Source organism: Pipistrellus kuhlii, unplaced genomic scaffold (assembly GCF_014108245.1).
Source record: "Pipistrellus kuhlii isolate mPipKuh1 unplaced genomic scaffold, mPipKuh1.p scaffold_m20_p_38, whole genome shotgun sequence".
Classification (NCBI taxonomy): Eukaryota; Metazoa; Chordata; class Mammalia; order Chiroptera; family Vespertilionidae; genus Pipistrellus; species Pipistrellus kuhlii.
This window is the reverse complement of record NW_023425538.1, coordinates 327960-343309: the sequence shown is the minus strand read 5'-3', so window position 1 is coordinate 343309 and position 15350 is coordinate 327960. Positions and strand designations below refer to the sequence as shown.

At 54.6% G+C, this 15350-nt stretch overlaps 3 protein-coding genes and 2 long non-coding RNA genes across 20 annotated transcripts in view; 1 reads left to right on the top strand and 4 right to left on the bottom strand.

Moving 5' to 3' along the window:
- The window catches only part of LOC118702294 (carcinoembryonic antigen-related cell adhesion molecule 1), an 813263-nt gene that overhangs the window by 610241 nt on the left and 187672 nt on the right, over nucleotides 1-15350 (bottom strand). The gene's annotated exons all lie outside the window — the stretch shown is intronic.
- CD79A (CD79a molecule) lies at nucleotides 63-3512 on the bottom strand. Its single transcript, XM_036408190.2, has 5 exons — nucleotides 3380-3512; nucleotides 1794-2096; nucleotides 1472-1590; nucleotides 593-661; nucleotides 63-473 (listed from the first exon to the last, which is right to left on the bottom strand). Exons 1-5 carry the CDS (start codon nucleotides 3456-3458, stop codon nucleotides 360-362), a joined length of 684 nt encoding a protein of 227 aa, XP_036264083.1. The 5' UTR covers nucleotides 3459-3512; the 3' UTR covers nucleotides 63-359.
- Nucleotides 4801-6397, bottom strand: LOC118702339. The gene is made up of 2 exons (XR_004982694.2): nucleotides 6207-6397; nucleotides 4801-4956 (listed from the first exon to the last, which is right to left on the bottom strand). It is a non-coding gene; the product is annotated as an uncharacterized LOC118702339 (long non-coding RNA).
- On the bottom strand, nucleotides 7347-14968 carry RPS19 (ribosomal protein S19). Its single transcript, XM_036408193.2, has 6 exons — nucleotides 14882-14968; nucleotides 14399-14469; nucleotides 14036-14136; nucleotides 8876-9059; nucleotides 8307-8361; nucleotides 7347-7409 (listed from the first exon to the last, which is right to left on the bottom strand). The coding sequence occupies exons 2-6, from the start codon at nucleotides 14467-14469 to the stop codon at nucleotides 7383-7385; spliced, it is 438 nt and encodes a 145-aa protein (XP_036264086.1). The 5' UTR covers nucleotides 14882-14968; the 3' UTR covers nucleotides 7347-7382.
- On the top strand, nucleotides 8348-9037 carry LOC123651130. The gene is made up of 2 exons (XR_006739620.1): nucleotides 8348-8782; nucleotides 8814-9037. It is a non-coding gene; the product is annotated as an uncharacterized LOC123651130 (long non-coding RNA).

The following is a 15350-nucleotide window of genomic DNA, read 5'->3' as shown; positions in this document are numbered from 1 at the left end:
TCCTGGGTCCCAGGGGAGCAGGGTGGGTGGTCCCCATGAGATCCATGACTCCTGCCAAGGTCTGCAATTGGGAAGCATTTATTATAACTAAGTGGCCTTGACAAAAGCAAGGGAGGGGGAGGTGACACGGAGGCTGCTACAATCAGTCCCCTAGAGGCAGGCAGTGATTAAGGCTCATTACCAGCGGGGTCAGCGAGTGGGTGGGAGCTTGGGGAAGGTGGCGGGGAGGGGAAGGAGGAGGAGCGGACACTCCCCAGGGGGAAGTTGATGCAGGACCCTCCCGGGAATGATGGTGAAAGAGCTGGTTCCCCGGGAGCCGGGGAGACACTGCCGCTGGGAGCATGGCAGACAGGGGCTGGTCACGGCTTCTCCAGCTGGACGTCTCCGATGTGGAGGCTGCCCACGTCCTGGTAGGTGCCCTGGAGGCCCCGCGAGATGTCCTCGTACATGGAGCAGTCGTCGAGGTTCAAGCCCTGGGGTGCACACGGGGTGGTGGGCCTCTCAGTGTCCGGATGCCTGGGCCCCTCCCCCAGAGGCCCCCCAGGAGGCCCCCAACGCACCTGCTCCTCCCCTGGCCCCACCCTCCACTTACCTCATAAAGATTTTCGTCTTCGTAGTCATCCCGGGGGTCCAGTCCGAACTTCAAGTTCTGCCATCGTTTCTGTGGGGATTGGGAGTCTCAGTGGGTAGGGGGTATGTGTTCGGGCCCTTCTGGATGCCAGGAGGTGCTTTCCCAGAGCCAGCCAGGGACCTTGCTCAAAGCCACCTGTTGGGTAAGTGGCCCAAGCCAGTGTGCTTCTGGCTGTCTCCGCGGCCCAGTTGCTCTCCGTGAATAGCAGCACCCGTGGTGAAGAGCGATGGTTGCCCTGTGGCCTAAAGAAACTGCAGCCACATGCCGAAACCGGTTTGGCTCAGTGGATAGAGCATCGGCCTGCAGACTGAAAGGTCGCAGGTTCAATTCCGGCCAAGGGCATGTACCTTGGCTGCGGGCACATCCCCAGTAGGGGGTGTGCGAGAGGCAGCTGATTGGTGATTCTGTCTCATGGATGTTTCTAACTCTCTATCCCTCTCTCTCTTCCTCTCTGTAAAAAATCAATAAAATATATTTAAGGAAAAAGAAAAAAGAAAGAAAGAAACTGCAGCCACAGACACCAGGAGGATCCCCAGCCCCCATCTTCCCTGGCCTTGGCTGCTGTGTCTGGAGAGTAAAGCACCCTGAGCGGGGAGGGGGGAGGGGGTAGAGTGAGAACATCCCTAGGCAAGGGCAATGATGACAGCCAGCCGAGGGGAGCAAGGGCAGCGCCCCCCGGCACCATGTAGACTCCCGTCGTCGTCGTCGTCGTTGTCGTCGTCGTCGTCGTCACTGTGCTCATCTGGGTACCACCCTGCCCCTGTGTGGCGGGGCTGTCATTCTCCCGGGTTTTGGGTGGGGACCCTCCGACTCCCAAGGGGCTGGGCCCCGGCGGCTCACCCTGAACAGCAGCAGCGTCCCGGGCACCACGGCGCAGAAGAGCAGGATGATGCCCTCCGCCGTGATGATGTTGTTCTTGGTGTCCTCCCCCATGTCCAGGAAGGCTCTGGGGACCGGCTCTGTGAGGAGGGGGTGCTGCTCAGAGCCCTGCCCCCCAGGCCCTGCCCCTAGCAAGGCCCCGCCCGCTCGGAAGCCCCCACTCCACAGGTGAGAAATGGGTAAGTGTGTGGGAGCCGGGAGCAAGGATGCCCGAGATACAGGCACCCACCGGCTCCCTCCCACTTCCCAGAGGGGAGGCCCCGAGTGCCCGGCCACTACTTACTAAACACGTGGAGGTAGGTGCCATAGGAGTGCCACTCAACGCCGTTTTCCAAGATGTGGCACCTGTACAGGCCTCGGTGGCTCATGTTCACCGATGGGAACAAGAGCTCCCCGTTGCTCTCGGCCCAGGCGTGGAACTGCGGGGGCCACGTGAAGTTGCCTTGGACGATTCGCCACCAGGTGATGTTTGGGCGGCTGCTGAGGAGGCTGATGTTGAGCAGGCACGGGAGGCGGGCCTCCTCCCCCACCATCACCTTCACCGATGGCGGGGTCCGGTCTGTGCACTGGCTCTGGCCTCCTGGGCCTGCAAAGAGGCGGGTGGCTCGGGGACCGTGGATGGGGACACAGGCTCCAGCCCAGGCCTCTGCAGCTGCGGCACTCCTGGGGGTGTGGGGGTGTGAGAGGGCCCTCCTGGGGGATACCTTGCGTGGTGTGTGTGTGTGTGTGTGTGTGTGTTGAGGACGTCCTGTGGGGGGCCGGGGGGGGGGGAGAGGAAGACACCTGGATGGTGACACAGTGCCACCTCTTGCATGTGGATACTTGGTTCCCTGGTGCCCCAGTCCCAGCCCAGCCCCACACTTGACACTATCTTTTGTCATTTTCAAAAAACCCTTAGAAGAAGGTCATCTCCTCATGCTGTTTTTCAGGAGGGACAGCAGAGGCCCAGGGCAGCAGGTGGGGGCAGAGGGTGGGGGTAGGAGGAGCCATCTTCCTGCCAGGTTGGCTCTGCCTCGTCTTGTGTCTCTGAGCCCGCCCCTTATTCTCTGTAACTTGCATGTGTCAGCCTGGGGTCAGGGGTTGAGTGTAGTCCTTGGGCTGGGGGTTAGGGGAGCGTCTCGGCAGTGTGGGTGGCTGGCTGGAGGGAGCTGGTGGCTCAATCCCCCCTCCCTCCTCCCTCCCCGGGAACCCCAGCTTTCAGAGCTGCTCGGCCTCTTCTGGGAGGGAAGCGGGGAGTTGAGGAAGAGGCAAGAAGGAAGACGTGGGCAAAGAGGCAGCAACCTCAGGGCCAGGGGCTCCGTTCCTGGCTCCCAGCGTGGCCTCGGGTGACCAGCTGCCTCTCTGAACTCGTGGGCCAAACAGGTGGTCGTAGCCTGACAGACAGCTGGCGGAGCTGAGGGAGGGTGGTGTCAGGAGGCACCCCTCCCCCCGCACTGAGAAGGGGCTCCCTGTGCAGGGGGTGACTGGGACTCCAGGCAGAGAAAGGGAAAGCTTTTCTTCACTCTGAAGCCAGCCGAGTGCGCCCCAAGGTCCCCTCCTGCCCCCAGCTCTGAAGCTCAGTCAAGGGCAACCCTAGTTCCTCATTTTGAGCCCAGGGGACAGGGTAGGGAAGGCACTCGGGCTCAGGCCTCCCTCCACGAGGCGGTGGGTGCCCCTTTAACAGTGCTAAGCCCCCTCCAGCCAGCCACCCTAGGCCAATTTGGAACCGTCGAGCCAATAGACGTGTGTAGTTTCTACAGAGGCCTGTCCCAGCTCCCCTCCTGCTCCCCTCCCTGCCCCCTTCCTAAAGCCCTTCTCTCTGCCCATGCCCTCTCTCCAGCCTCCGCAGTGCCCCCTCCTCTCCCAGGCGCCCGCCTGTCAGCCACATACCCAGGCCAGCAGCACAGATCAAGAGGAGGAGGACGGTGCCAGGCGGCGGGCCTTGCAGGACGCCAGGACCCCCAGGCATCTTCTCCCAGCCGGTTGGTTGGTCTGGCTTGCCGCAGTCCTGGGGTACCAGACCCCACCTCTGCAGGCCCCGAACTCCACCCCGCTTCCTGCCCAGCCTCCCGGAGATGGGCTCCACTGGCCCCGCTGCTGGGCAGCTCCCGTCAGTGTGTGTGTCCGATGTGAGCTGAGAGGAACTGCTGCCTGCACCTGTGCTGGCCACAAGTCCCCTGGGAGGAGGGTGCTTGGGTGGGGGAAGAAGCTAATTCGGGGTCTGGCTCCTCATTGGGTGCCTGCTGTGTGCAGGCAGTCAGGGCAGAGGCTCTGAGCTTTCTTAGTCTTAGTCCCTACTGGCCTTGGGCAAACCTGTGCCCAGTTGGACACTCTGTACGCTCCCTTCGTGGGGTTGGAAATGAGGGTGTAAAGGCGAGGTGTGGCGCATGAACAGCACTGACCATAGTACCTGTCACGTAGTAGGTGCACAGTCATGGTGATTACTGCTAATGTTCATGAGGAATAAGTGAGGCAAGCCAGCGGGCTCTGTGACTAAGTGGTGACTTCCCTCCCTAAGCCTTTTGTGGTCGTTGTTAATCCTCACCTGACGGTGTTGTTTTCATTGATTTTTAGAGTGGAAGAGAGAGGGAAAGACAGAAATATTGATCAGAGAGAAACACATCGATTGGTTGCCTCCTGCATGCCCCCAACCCCGGGAGGAACCTGCAACCAAGGTACTGTGCCCTTGACCAGAACTGAACCCAAGACCCTTTGATCTGCAGGCCGTCACTCTATCCACTGAGCAAACCCATTGGTTTCTTTAGAGAGAATGAAAGGAAGGAGGGAGGGAGATACATGCATGTGAGAGACACGATTAGTTGCTTTCCAAACTCACCCTGATTGGGGCAGGGGATCAAACCAACAACCCAGTTAACATGACTGGGAATTGAACCCATGACTCTCTGATGTGAGGGCCGAAGCTTTGGCCACTGAGCCCACCAGCCAGGGTAAGCCTTGGCATTTTTAATCCGAGACTAGGATATCTCTCTGGTATTGTGACATGAGATGTTCCTGGTACCCAAAGAAGTAATGGCAACGATGGGCTCTTTCTCGCATTCTTTCATTCAGCCTCCCCCCAAGCATCAAGCCCCCCTCCTTTTACAGAGGGGGAGACTGAGGCCCAGGGAGGGAAAGCTGTCACTGTCCCCTGTCTGGTGTTACACAGTGGTGGTGGAGCGGGTTCTTTTGAGTATCATTTTAGGTCAAATGGGAGGAAAATAAGGTTTGAGGGTGGGGGGGGGAATGATATGAAATTGAAATGTTTCTGAGCAGTTAGGGGACCATCACACACACACACACACACACACACACACACACGAAAAACTTTTCTTGCAGGGAGATTCCTGGTAGCAAAAACTGGGAAGCGAAATGATAAGCCCGGGCATGGAGAATGGGTGCATACATTGTGGTGCAGTCAGCCGACAGAGGAGCACACAGCAGGAGAAAGGCAGGACATGTCAACAGGGCTACAGCAGAGAGAAAATAAACACGAAGATGAGAAGACACAGTAGCATGATATGGTTGACTTGTCTTCAAAAGGCAAAACAGTGCTGTGTGCTGTTAGGGACATGTGGTCTGCAGTCAAGGTGCAGATATAACGGTGCAGGGGAGTGACACCAAGTTCCTGAGAAGGCCTCTCTGGGGAAAGCCAGGGGGTCATGACAGGGAAGATTACACAGAAGGCTTTGCCTAAATTTTGTCATGCTTTCTTTTTTTTATTTTTTAAAGTATATTTTATTATTTTAGAGAGGACGGGAGAGGGAGATAGAAATATCATTGATGAGAGAATCATTGATTGGCCCCTGCACGCCCCCTACTGGGGATTGAACCCACAACCCAGGCATGTGCCCTTGGCAGGAATCAAACCTGGGACCCTTCAGTCCGCTGGCTGACGCTCTATCCATTGAGCCAAACCAGTTAGGGCTTGTTTTCTTAAACTAGGTGGTGGGCCTAGGAGTCTTTGTTACACTATCATGTACAGTTTTTGCTTGCTTAAAGTATTTCATAAATATTTTTAAAAAGCAACTATATGCTCACAGAATAGCATGGCCTTCAGGAGTCACCATTCCTGGGTTTGAATCTCAGCTCTGTCAACGGGCTGGTCCGGTCGTCTGAGCTTGTTTCTTCTGTAATCTGAGCACAATCCCCCCATCTTGTGAGGCTGAGATAATATCAGTGTTTAGCACAGGGCAAGTTCCTCTTTTCTGGCCAGGAGGCTCTCTACCCTTCTCCAGCGACCCAGGTGTTCTGTTGGGACCCTGGTGTATATAGCAGGTCATCAGCCCCTATTGCTTTATTTAGCTCCTGCTTGTGGTCTCCCTCCTAAGGAAGAAGCCTGGAATCACAGGCTGCAGCCCTAGAAATTCACCTCCTTCCTCATCCATCAGTGGCTGAGGCGGCTTCCAGGCCCTCGACTGCCCTCCAGTGGCGGAAAGGCGCAGCTACGGGACTGCTGGCCCTCCTTGGCCTGTCTGGGAATCTGCACCTTCCATCACCCCTTATCTCTGGAGCTGTGCATGGGAACCAGATCCTTGGCATTTTGTTCTCATGACAACTCTGGGAAATGTCTTCAATCTCAGTGGACAAAAGAGGCGATTGGGGCCAGAATGAGACATTGGGCCTCATTTCCCTCACTTACGAGGTACAGTGTACCTTAGTAGACTGGCTTTGCCACTCCTTAACTATGGAATATCAAATTACCCCACCCGTGACTCACTTCCCCCTTCTTCAAACCGCGGGTGCTTTTTGGCATTTTCTTCACAGGGTTGCAGCATTAATGATACTTATTTTTTACTGAGTGCCTTGCATGTGGTAGGTTCTGTTTATTCAGAACAGTTTCCAGCACTGAGCTGGGATGAGGGTAGGAATCTGATTTGGTCTTTGAATATCCTGGCCTTAAGCTGGGTAACACTGAACCACAGCACCATCCCTGGAGTCCCCCGGGAACCAGCAGCGCTACAGATGAGGACTGGAAGGTTCAGAGCAGGAGCTGCACAGAATTAGGGGCATAGTTGGCATCCTGCTCCATTGTTTGAAATTCAGGCTTGGCACCAGAGTGGGTATGATTGTTACTTGGACTGGGGCCTTGTGCAAGCCAGATCCGCTTTAGTTCTCCCCAACCAGGTAAGGCTGGTCACTTGAACAGTAATGGGCCTTTTCCAGGATTGCCCATTCCTATGGTGCTCGCTGTGTGCCCCTGGGCGGTTCCTTTGGGCATCCTTGGATTCTACCACCCACACCAGTGGCCCAATCACAGGCAGAGCTCCTGCCCCATTGGCACCAAGAGCCCATCACCATGCAGGACCAGTGAAACTATGCCAGGTGACAGTACTCTGCCTCCGCAGGCACCAGCCGGCCTCCTTAGCACTTATAATACAACTCTAGGGCAGGAACATCTAGGCCCATTTCAGAGCAGGGCCTGTAGCCACAATGCAAAAGTGAAGGCTCAGACAGGACCACCCTGCCCACAGACCAGGAAAGCAAGTGCAAACCAGGCACACTGCTCAACCAGAGCTGGAAGAGCCACTGGGAGTTCGAGTTGTTCCCGTCCACTTCCTTCCAAGGAACCATCTCAACCCAGCCCTCCCCTCTCCCCCAACTGTTCCAGCAGGAGACAGAGTGCCACCTCAGCAACCCAGGCTCCAGCTGGGGCCACTGCTTGAACAGCATCTTCTTTCAGCTTCTCATTTTCTTAGGGTTTCCAGATCCTGGCCCACCCAGCCACCTTGCTCTTGGGGCAGAACTGGGAAAATTGACTTTAGGCTGTAGCAGCCACAGCCACCCAGCACCCCTGGCTCCTCCTTCCTCATGGGCCCAAATGGAAGAGGAGCAGACAATCAAGAGATCAATACCAAGATTATGAACGAGGCAATTTATTAACCCAGCATTTGTTCTAATGCTTCTTGTTGGCAGCTGCCACCTGTGGGAAAGATGGAAGAGTAAAATCAGTCTTGGTGTCCACGTTCTGGCACTTGGTAATAGTTACCCACAGCCCAGAGGACACCAGGAATCCTGCTTTGTGGTCTCACATGTATTCATTCTCCTTGTCTAATCCTCATAACCCCAGGTACCTCCCCATTTTATAGAAGTGTCAACAGGGACTCCAAGAGCACTGGGATGGGATTCCAATACTGCAAATGCCATCATGCACACAGATGCCTGTGCCAGGCCCTGCTCTGGAAGTTTTCCTCTCCTCTTAGGCCACCCAACTCTCAGAGGGCGACACCTTCCATTCCTGACACTTGACGTTAAGTGACTAAACACTCTAAGGTTCCCAGTAGGCCTGGCACAGAATGAAGATAACCAATATGGGTTTATGCCAGGCCCTGGAGGGCTCTCACTGCTTGTAGATCACGGAATCCTAACCACCACACCAAGGTAGGCAGGAGCAGATTGCTCCACAGACAGGAAGACTGGCTGCAGCTGAAAGGACTGCCCCAGGGTGTCCAGCCCTTAGTCATCAGGATAGAGACCTGAATTCTGGCATGTCATAATTACAGGAATTGCATCAAAAGGTTGATGAGACTTGGACTCAACAATCTCATGCCCATTCAGCACGAAGAGTAGGGAGACATTGAAGCCAGAATCTGTGCAAGGCTGTTGCCCTGCAGGGAAAGCAGCCCAACTGCACCACAGGGTTGGGTTCCCTTTACCTCAGCTCCAGCAAGCCACTCAGAAATGCTTTTCTCCTGCCACCCCTAGGGAAGGCCTCCTGACCCCCGCACCAGCCTGGACATTGCCCTTCAGGGAAATCCTGATCTGACAACGCCCAGGCAATGACAGAGGGACCCAACCCTAGCCCTCACCCAGGCCTCACCTGCCCTGCGATTCTGTCCAGATCTCTCTGTCCCTGAGGTGTCAATTTGCGGCCCCTGTGGTGAGAAAAGGGTCATGAATCGCCAAGTTAGCGCAGGTTCTCAACCCCGCCTTCCTGATGTGAGTCAAGCTTTCCTAAAAGGCCTCTGGCCACCCGACCACATGCTGCCAGCCAACTCCCACCGAGGACCCCAGTGGGCTGCATTCTAACGAGCTTGGGGCAGGAGTGGGAGCCCCCCAGGAGCTGACAGGGTGTCGTTTGTGCAAGCATTAGATCAAAAGCCCTGAAAAATCAATCGGGCAAAGTTAACGAGCAGGCTAATGAAAGCAGACAGTCGCTAAATTACCTTCCTAGAGCCCAGGGTAGTCAGTTAGAGAGGTCGGAGTGAGGCTGTTAGCTGTTTGCTTTTCTGCAGAATCCCCTGCCCACCAGAGGGTCAGGTACGGACAGTGCAGAGACCTAGCCGCTCTCTGTGTGTGGGGATGGCCCCTGCTAACTTTATTATAGGTGGTTTGACCCCAAGGCTCCTCCATTACCCCCTTTCCCATCCATCCCGATCCTTTGCTTACCCATCCTGATCCTTCTCCACCATTTTCAGCCCCTCCAGGGCTTGGAGGACTCTGCGGGCCACGCTCTTAGAGCCTCTGCTGAAGTGGCTGGGCATGACACCGTTTCTCTGTCGTCCTCCATAGATCTTGGTCATGGAGCCAACCCCAGCGCCGCCCCGAAGGTACAGGTGCCGCGCTGTGGAAGCTGGTGGGGTGAGAGGGAAACTTAAGGGCCCTGCTCAGGCAGAGAATACTCTTCTCCATGGCCAAGGGGAAGGCCTTGTCACACATACAGTCTGTGTGGGGCTACGTCACCATTATAGCAACTGTGCACACACTAAAACCCGGTACCCTCTCCCCCACCATGGCCAAGCCATACTGCACTCTGGGCCCAGCCTGGGAGACAGGGCATCCAAGCAGTGGAGGGACCGCCAAAGCCACACTGCTAAGGCTAGCCCGGAAGGCCTGTAGATAGAGCCTGTCCTCCTTCATATGCCTGAGGGGCAGAAGAGTGGAGGAGGGACCTATTGCCACTTGAGTGCTGCTCTGAGCCCTCAGCCAGAGAGCTTGGTGTGGGGGAAAAGGGGTCAGGACTGAGAACCATGCAGTGGATATTTCCAACCCAGCATGTGTATCACCCCCCTCAGTGGGCACGAGGATCACTCTCCCTAGATGGGCTTGGTTAACCCTATCAGACCACTGGACTGTTTATGGTAATTTTCAAATCTGCTGCTATACCGCTGTACCGAATTTCCCATCCTTTGCCTAGACCTATGGCGGGCCTCCTTGGAAATGCTCACTCCTTTTCATGAGGAGCACTTGTCATCTGCCAGCTCTGTGCACCTGCTTTCACGTTCTCCTCCCAGAGATACTAAGATGGCCAAAGGAGCTGCCTAATGTTATGGCCCTAGCAAGTCACCTACCTTCCGCTAAGAACCAGGGGTAACTGTCCCTCAGACGAGGGTTATTGTGAGGACTCCATGCAGATGTGACAAGTGCTGTTGTCCCCTACAGAAAGGAAACTGGCTTCATGCCGCAGAGCTCTGGAGGGACAGCTCCTCCTCCTGTTCGGATTTCCTACCTCAGGGGCCGCTGAGGTGCACAAAGTGCCCAGACTCCAGCCATCACATGGCCCTGCCTGGCTGGGAGCTGAACGAAGGGCAGTGACTCCAGGCCACCCTAGACCCTGGAGGCGTACTGCTAAGCAGGTGCATGGCCCTGGTGTTATGAAGTAGGGGTGGGTTCCGCCTCCCCTCCAGTGCTGCTCCCAGAGCACTTCCACGACACTTGTCCCAACCCTCCAATTGCCTCAAACAGCCATGGCTTCTGGGGATCAGCAGCACAGCCTCTCTGTGGTCTCCCTGTCCCTGGCCTCTGCTCAATTAAAAACCACTCTCTCCTTCATCCTTTCTACCCCAACCTTCCTCTCACCCCTTCCCCTCACTGCCCTAAGTCTCTTCCAGACACCAAGCCACCCGCCCCCTGTGGTTTAAGAGACTCACTTGGTATAAGTCAATCCCCACGAACTTTCTACTGGGACTGACATCACTGGAAAACTCCACCCTTATAGCAGTGCAAACGCCTAACACCCACCACCACCCCTCCTGTGTCTGTCCCTGGCAGAGACCTGCTTTCTCACCCAGGCTGGGGAGCGGACTGTCTTAGGAAGGGGGCAAGGAGAACATTCCTAAGATGCCCAGAGGCTGCACACCTGAAACGAGATGCCCAAACTTGGCCTTGACAAGCCAGGACCAGCAATGACGAGTCCCAGTCTAGGGTCCATGTGGAAAGGGTGGCCCAGCTGAGCTGTCCAGTAGACAGGGTTTGAATTTCAACACTGCTCATCAGCCCACTTACTTTCCAGGTTTGTGTGGTGGTACTGAAGGAGTTGGCTTACTTAAATCTTGAGTAGTGATGGCAGAGAATAAGCTCCCATAAAGCCTATTAGTTTCTTTTTTCTTTTTAAAAATATATTTGATTTTTTACAGAGAGGAAGAGAGAGGGAGAGCCAGAAACGTCAATTGAGAGAGAATCATCGACCAGCTGCCTCTTGCACACCCCCCACCGGGGATGTGGCCGCAACCAATGCATATGCCCTTGACCAGAATCAAACCTGGGACCCCTCAGTCCGCAGACTGAGGCTCTACCGCCAAACCGGTTTCGGCGCCTGTTAGTAAAACTTAATAGGAAGGTTAACTTCACAAATTGGAAACTTTAGTTGAAATACTGAGTTCTTCAAAATACAGATCTTTTTCACTCTTGAGCCCTTGTGGCCCCAGCCCCAACCACACAAAGCCAGGTGCTGTCACAAACGGCCTCTCCTTTAGGCCCTCCAATGGCTTTCTGCTCCTCTCCTGATGCCTGGGGAACCTTGCCACTCTCTACTGCCAGCTGTGAAGGAGGGACCATGCAGGGCCCTCTACCCATGGGGTCTAGTCAAAGTAGAGCAGGTACATGTCCTGCTAGGCCACTAGATAGGACACATGTTGCACTGAGCACATGGCAGATCAAAGGAAGCCTTCCCAAATGCATTTTGCCCTTGACCCTTCTCTGCTAAATTTCTAACGGGAAATTTAGACCTCAATCCACCCCTTGAATTGTTCCTACAATGTCTCCAAAGCCCCATTCCGGTATAGGATAGACCAGCCTCCAACCTATAATAAAAAGCACTAGGTGTCCCAACTTAGCAGCTGTCACTGCCAGATGTCTTGTCCAGGTGGTCTTGTCCTTCTTCACAGGTGGTCTTCCCTCGATAGGATCCCTCCTCTTACAGCGGGTCTCTACTCTCCGAACAGGTTCTTTCTAGCCCTACCTCACCCCCTACCGCTGCCTGGGGACTCCTTCCTGGTGCAGCTCTGCCCTTCTTCTAGACCACTCTCAGAAACCTCTGCTCGCTCCACAATGACACTCCTGTACACCTCCAGAACTTACACCCCCACCAATGCCACAAAACTGAGGGGGCAAAATAGGCCAAGCCCCCATGATCCAGAACAGAGAATACAGCACAGACCCTGCTGTGCCCCATAGTAAAAGAGCATCTCCGGTGACTTCAACTTGTACAGAGAATAAGCTGACCACCAAACTAGGTGGGAGCACTCTAGACTCCAGAAGAGGTTGGCACACATTGCAAAGGCTCAAATAGCAAGTATCGTGGGCTTTGTAGGTTATTGCAACTGCAACTCTGCCTCTGCTGTGTATGTACGCAGATGGGCTTGGTTATATCCCTGCTGGAAGCCCATTCCAGCATGTCAGCAGGGCTGAATCATCTGGAATTAGCTGAGGGCATTTCCCCAGACTTGAAAGGGATGCATGGGTGATTCCTTGCTGCCAGACAGCTAAGGGCATCTTAATTTACATGTTATTGCCTCCTGCTGGCCAAACACTTGAATAGCAGATGACAGTTTCTCCCAAACCTGATAATCTAAACCCTGGCCTTTGAAGTGTACATCTACCTTGTCTTAGGACAATTTGTGTTAATAAAAAAAGCAAGGGGTCCTGAGTAAAGGGAGAACTTGGTTTCTTTAGCCAAGCTCCTCTGGCCCCTCCATATGCCTTCCAAAACTATGTTTTGTCTCTGGACTTAAAAATATGCACATAATAAACCTCCATCTAGAACCATCGCCCTATGCCAACAGGGCAGCTGGGAAAGGTAAAAAAAAAAAAAAAAAAAAAGAGAGAGAGCTTCGGAAACCCTGAGGAAGGGGGACCAGGAGGGCAGAGGACACACCCCAGTATGTAGAAGGGGCATGATGGGCAAAGACTGGCCACAGCAAAATGAAAATTACACAAGGCCTTTGCCCAATTTTCCATTAATCTCTCTCCATCTAAAAATAAAGTACAAAATTCTGCCAGGGAAGAGATGAAGCTCCCCTGCCACATGACAGGTGGGGAAAACTGTAGCACACAAGCTGGCAGACCCTGAACATGTTCCTTAACCTCCCTGACATCAACCAATAAACCAAAAGCACTGCTCCTGTTTGGGAAATTTTTAATAGGTGCAGATTAAAATGGGAAAGCTATGATTCTTTCTCCTAATCTTAGATTCAAAATTGTCCTGACTTTTGAGGCATTGGCAAAGAACATTCAGGGTCAGGTAGCTCAACTTCCCAAGATGGGTGAGGTTTTGTCCAGGCCCTACCACTGTGGTTTGTCCAGTAAAGTCAAGTCAGCTTCTCTTCACCAACACTTCCCACCTCGCAGAGTTGACAATTTAGCCCTCAGGGGTCAGAAGCTGAGTCACGTTAGCACATGTGTCCAGGCTAGGGCCTGAAATCAGTGACATTTGATGCACGACCAATCTATTGTACAATATACATACTCTGAAGTGCTGGGCAACTCTTCCCAAGGTTATTCTGAAGCTTTATCAATTTTAAAACTCCTTTTCACCAATTTCCCATAAGGAGGTAAGCTTTGGCCGGGATGGAGCTCCCACTTCAGAGGAGGAAGGTTGGGGTGACAGTTTGGAGAAAGCGAGAACACGCACAGTGAAGACAGGGGTTACACTTGCAATGCGTCCAAGCTGCAAGTTACTAAAAGATTAATCAAAGAGAGGGCTGGCAAATGATGAGAAGGTTCTCTCTCTCTCAAGACTTAGAGCAAAGAGAGACCTGGCCAGATCGCTAATCACTTAGGAATAACTTGCTAGAGACAGGGAAGCACCTGAGCAATAAAAACAGCTGACTCTTCTTCAACGATTACTCTCCATCAGGTAAGCATATTTTAAAGCAGTTTGACTGTATTAGGCTAATTTGACCCAACAACATTTGGCACTGACACATTATTAACCCCATTTCAGTGATAGAAAACCAAAACACCGCATATGGAAGTCACAAATTAAATGTAGAGGAGGATTTGAACTCAGGGAGTCTGGACCCCATGGGCATAAGGATGCCTGCCTCTAAAACAAACCACCTCTAAGCGAGATATGAACATCCATTTGTCCCTGGGTTTCCCTGGAGGATCAGAGGAAGCCATGGGTCCTCACACAAACCTCTTACAAAATAAAGAAACAGCCAGGGTAAGAAGTTATTAGTCACACAGAGCATGCAGTAACAGCGTCAAAGTCTCTTGCAATCTGGGGGGAGAGGGCAGCAAATAAGAGATCACAGAGGAGGGGGGAGTATGATCTGTGCCAGGAGTCACCCGTCTCCCCGCTACCCAGCTAAATGCCCCAGTTCCTACCAGCTCGTGTGTAGAACCAATTCTCATCGTAGGGAGCAAGCTCTTTGTGCTTGGCCAGCTTCACAGTGTCCACCCATTCAGGGACTTTAAGCTTTCCGGACCTGGGATCAAGATAGCAAGAAAGGCACAATTCACTAGTCTGCACAACCCCCTCACCCCCTCTCAATAGGGACCGGACGTTAAGAGGAGCTGGACGAGTCCCAGAGCATAAACAAGCTGAAACTCAAACACAACCCAGACCTCGTGTAGAAAGGGGGACTCCATCCACACTGAGGCCCTCCAGTAAGTCTCCCCCCCCTACCAGAAGAGGGCGCTGCGGCCGAGGGGGCCAGCAAAGACCAAAGAACCCGTCCCCTCACTCACTTTTTGAGGAAGGCTGCTAGAGCTCTGACGAACTCCTGCTGGTTCACGTCTTTTACAGTAACTCCGGGCATCTGCGAGAAGGACCACGCATGTGAACACGAACTGGCAGGGGACTACCCCCAGGAGCCGGGGCCGAGCCCCAACGCGACCTACACCGCCGCCCTCCCCTGACTTCCAAAGGCCCTACTTCACGTAGGCGGCCCTAGAGTTCCCCGGCGCCCACGATCACAGCCCGGCCGCATTGGTAGAGACGCTGCAGGACCCCAGCCCCTGGGGTCCCGCACTCCCGGCTGCCCCAGGCCCGGTCTCGGTTCCCGGACCACGCCGAGCCAGCATGTCCGGGCCTGCCGCTCGCACGTGGCTGCGGCTCCAGGAGGCGGGACGGCGCCGCGCGGGCTCCCCGGCCTCCGAGACACACGCTTGGGGCTGGGGAACCGGGTCCCGGCGCTCCGTGCCCAGCACGAGTCGGAGAGCGCGCCTTACCGTGCGGCCTCCGCGCTGCCAGCCAGGGGAAAGGGAGCCACGGGGTTTCCCGGATGCACAAATCGGGCGTCAGGTCTCGCGAGGGTTTCGAGAGCTCGCGAGAACAGGGTTAGCGAAGGCAGCTCCGCCTATCTCCGGGCGAACGGGGCTTTGCTTCCGCCGAGGTGGGCGGGAGCGTAGTGAGGAGGCGGGAAGGCAAAAGGAAAGGCTACGGGGACGGGTGGGAGGCTTGTTCTTCCCCATTCCTCCTCCCGGAGTGTAACCGAGAGAGGAGAGCGTTCCCGTCTGGAGCTGGGGGCATCTGGTTTCGTTTGCATTGATCGGACATCAGCGGAGGACACTGGTGGCGGAAGTTTTGAAGTTCGGTGGGCAGGAAAAAGACCTAGCCACTTCTGGCGTTTCCGAAGGGACGACCCCCTATTCCCCTTCAAAGTGGGAGCGGCTTTACTGGGCGGAAATGGGCGGAACT

Bases quoted from the DNA above. Each gene is read 5' to 3' on its own strand.
- CD79A (XM_036408190.2), bottom strand. From the start codon at position 3,458: ATGCCTGGGGGTCCTGGCGTCCTGCAAGGCCCGCCGCCTGGCACCGTC. The intron at 2,097-3,379 runs GTATGTGGCTGA...GCCTCTTTGCAG, and splicing joins GATCTGTGCTGCTGGCCTGG to GCCCAGGAGGCCAGAGCCAG. The intron at 1,591-1,793 runs GTAAGTAGTGGC...CCCTCCTCACAG, and splicing joins CACCTACCTCCACGTGTTTA to AGCCGGTCCCCAGAGCCTTC.
- RPS19 (XM_036408193.2), bottom strand. From the start codon at position 14,469: ATGCCCGGAGTTACTGTAAAAGACGTGAACCAGCAGGAGTTCGTCAGA. The intron at 14,137-14,398 runs GTGAGTGAGGGG...TCTTGATCCCAG, and splicing joins CTAGCAGCCTTCCTCAAAAA to GTCCGGAAAGCTTAAAGTCC. The intron at 7,410-8,306 runs GTGAGGCCTGGG...TCTTTCCCACAG, and splicing joins TGGACAGAATCGCAGGGCAG to GTGGCAGCTGCCAACAAGAA.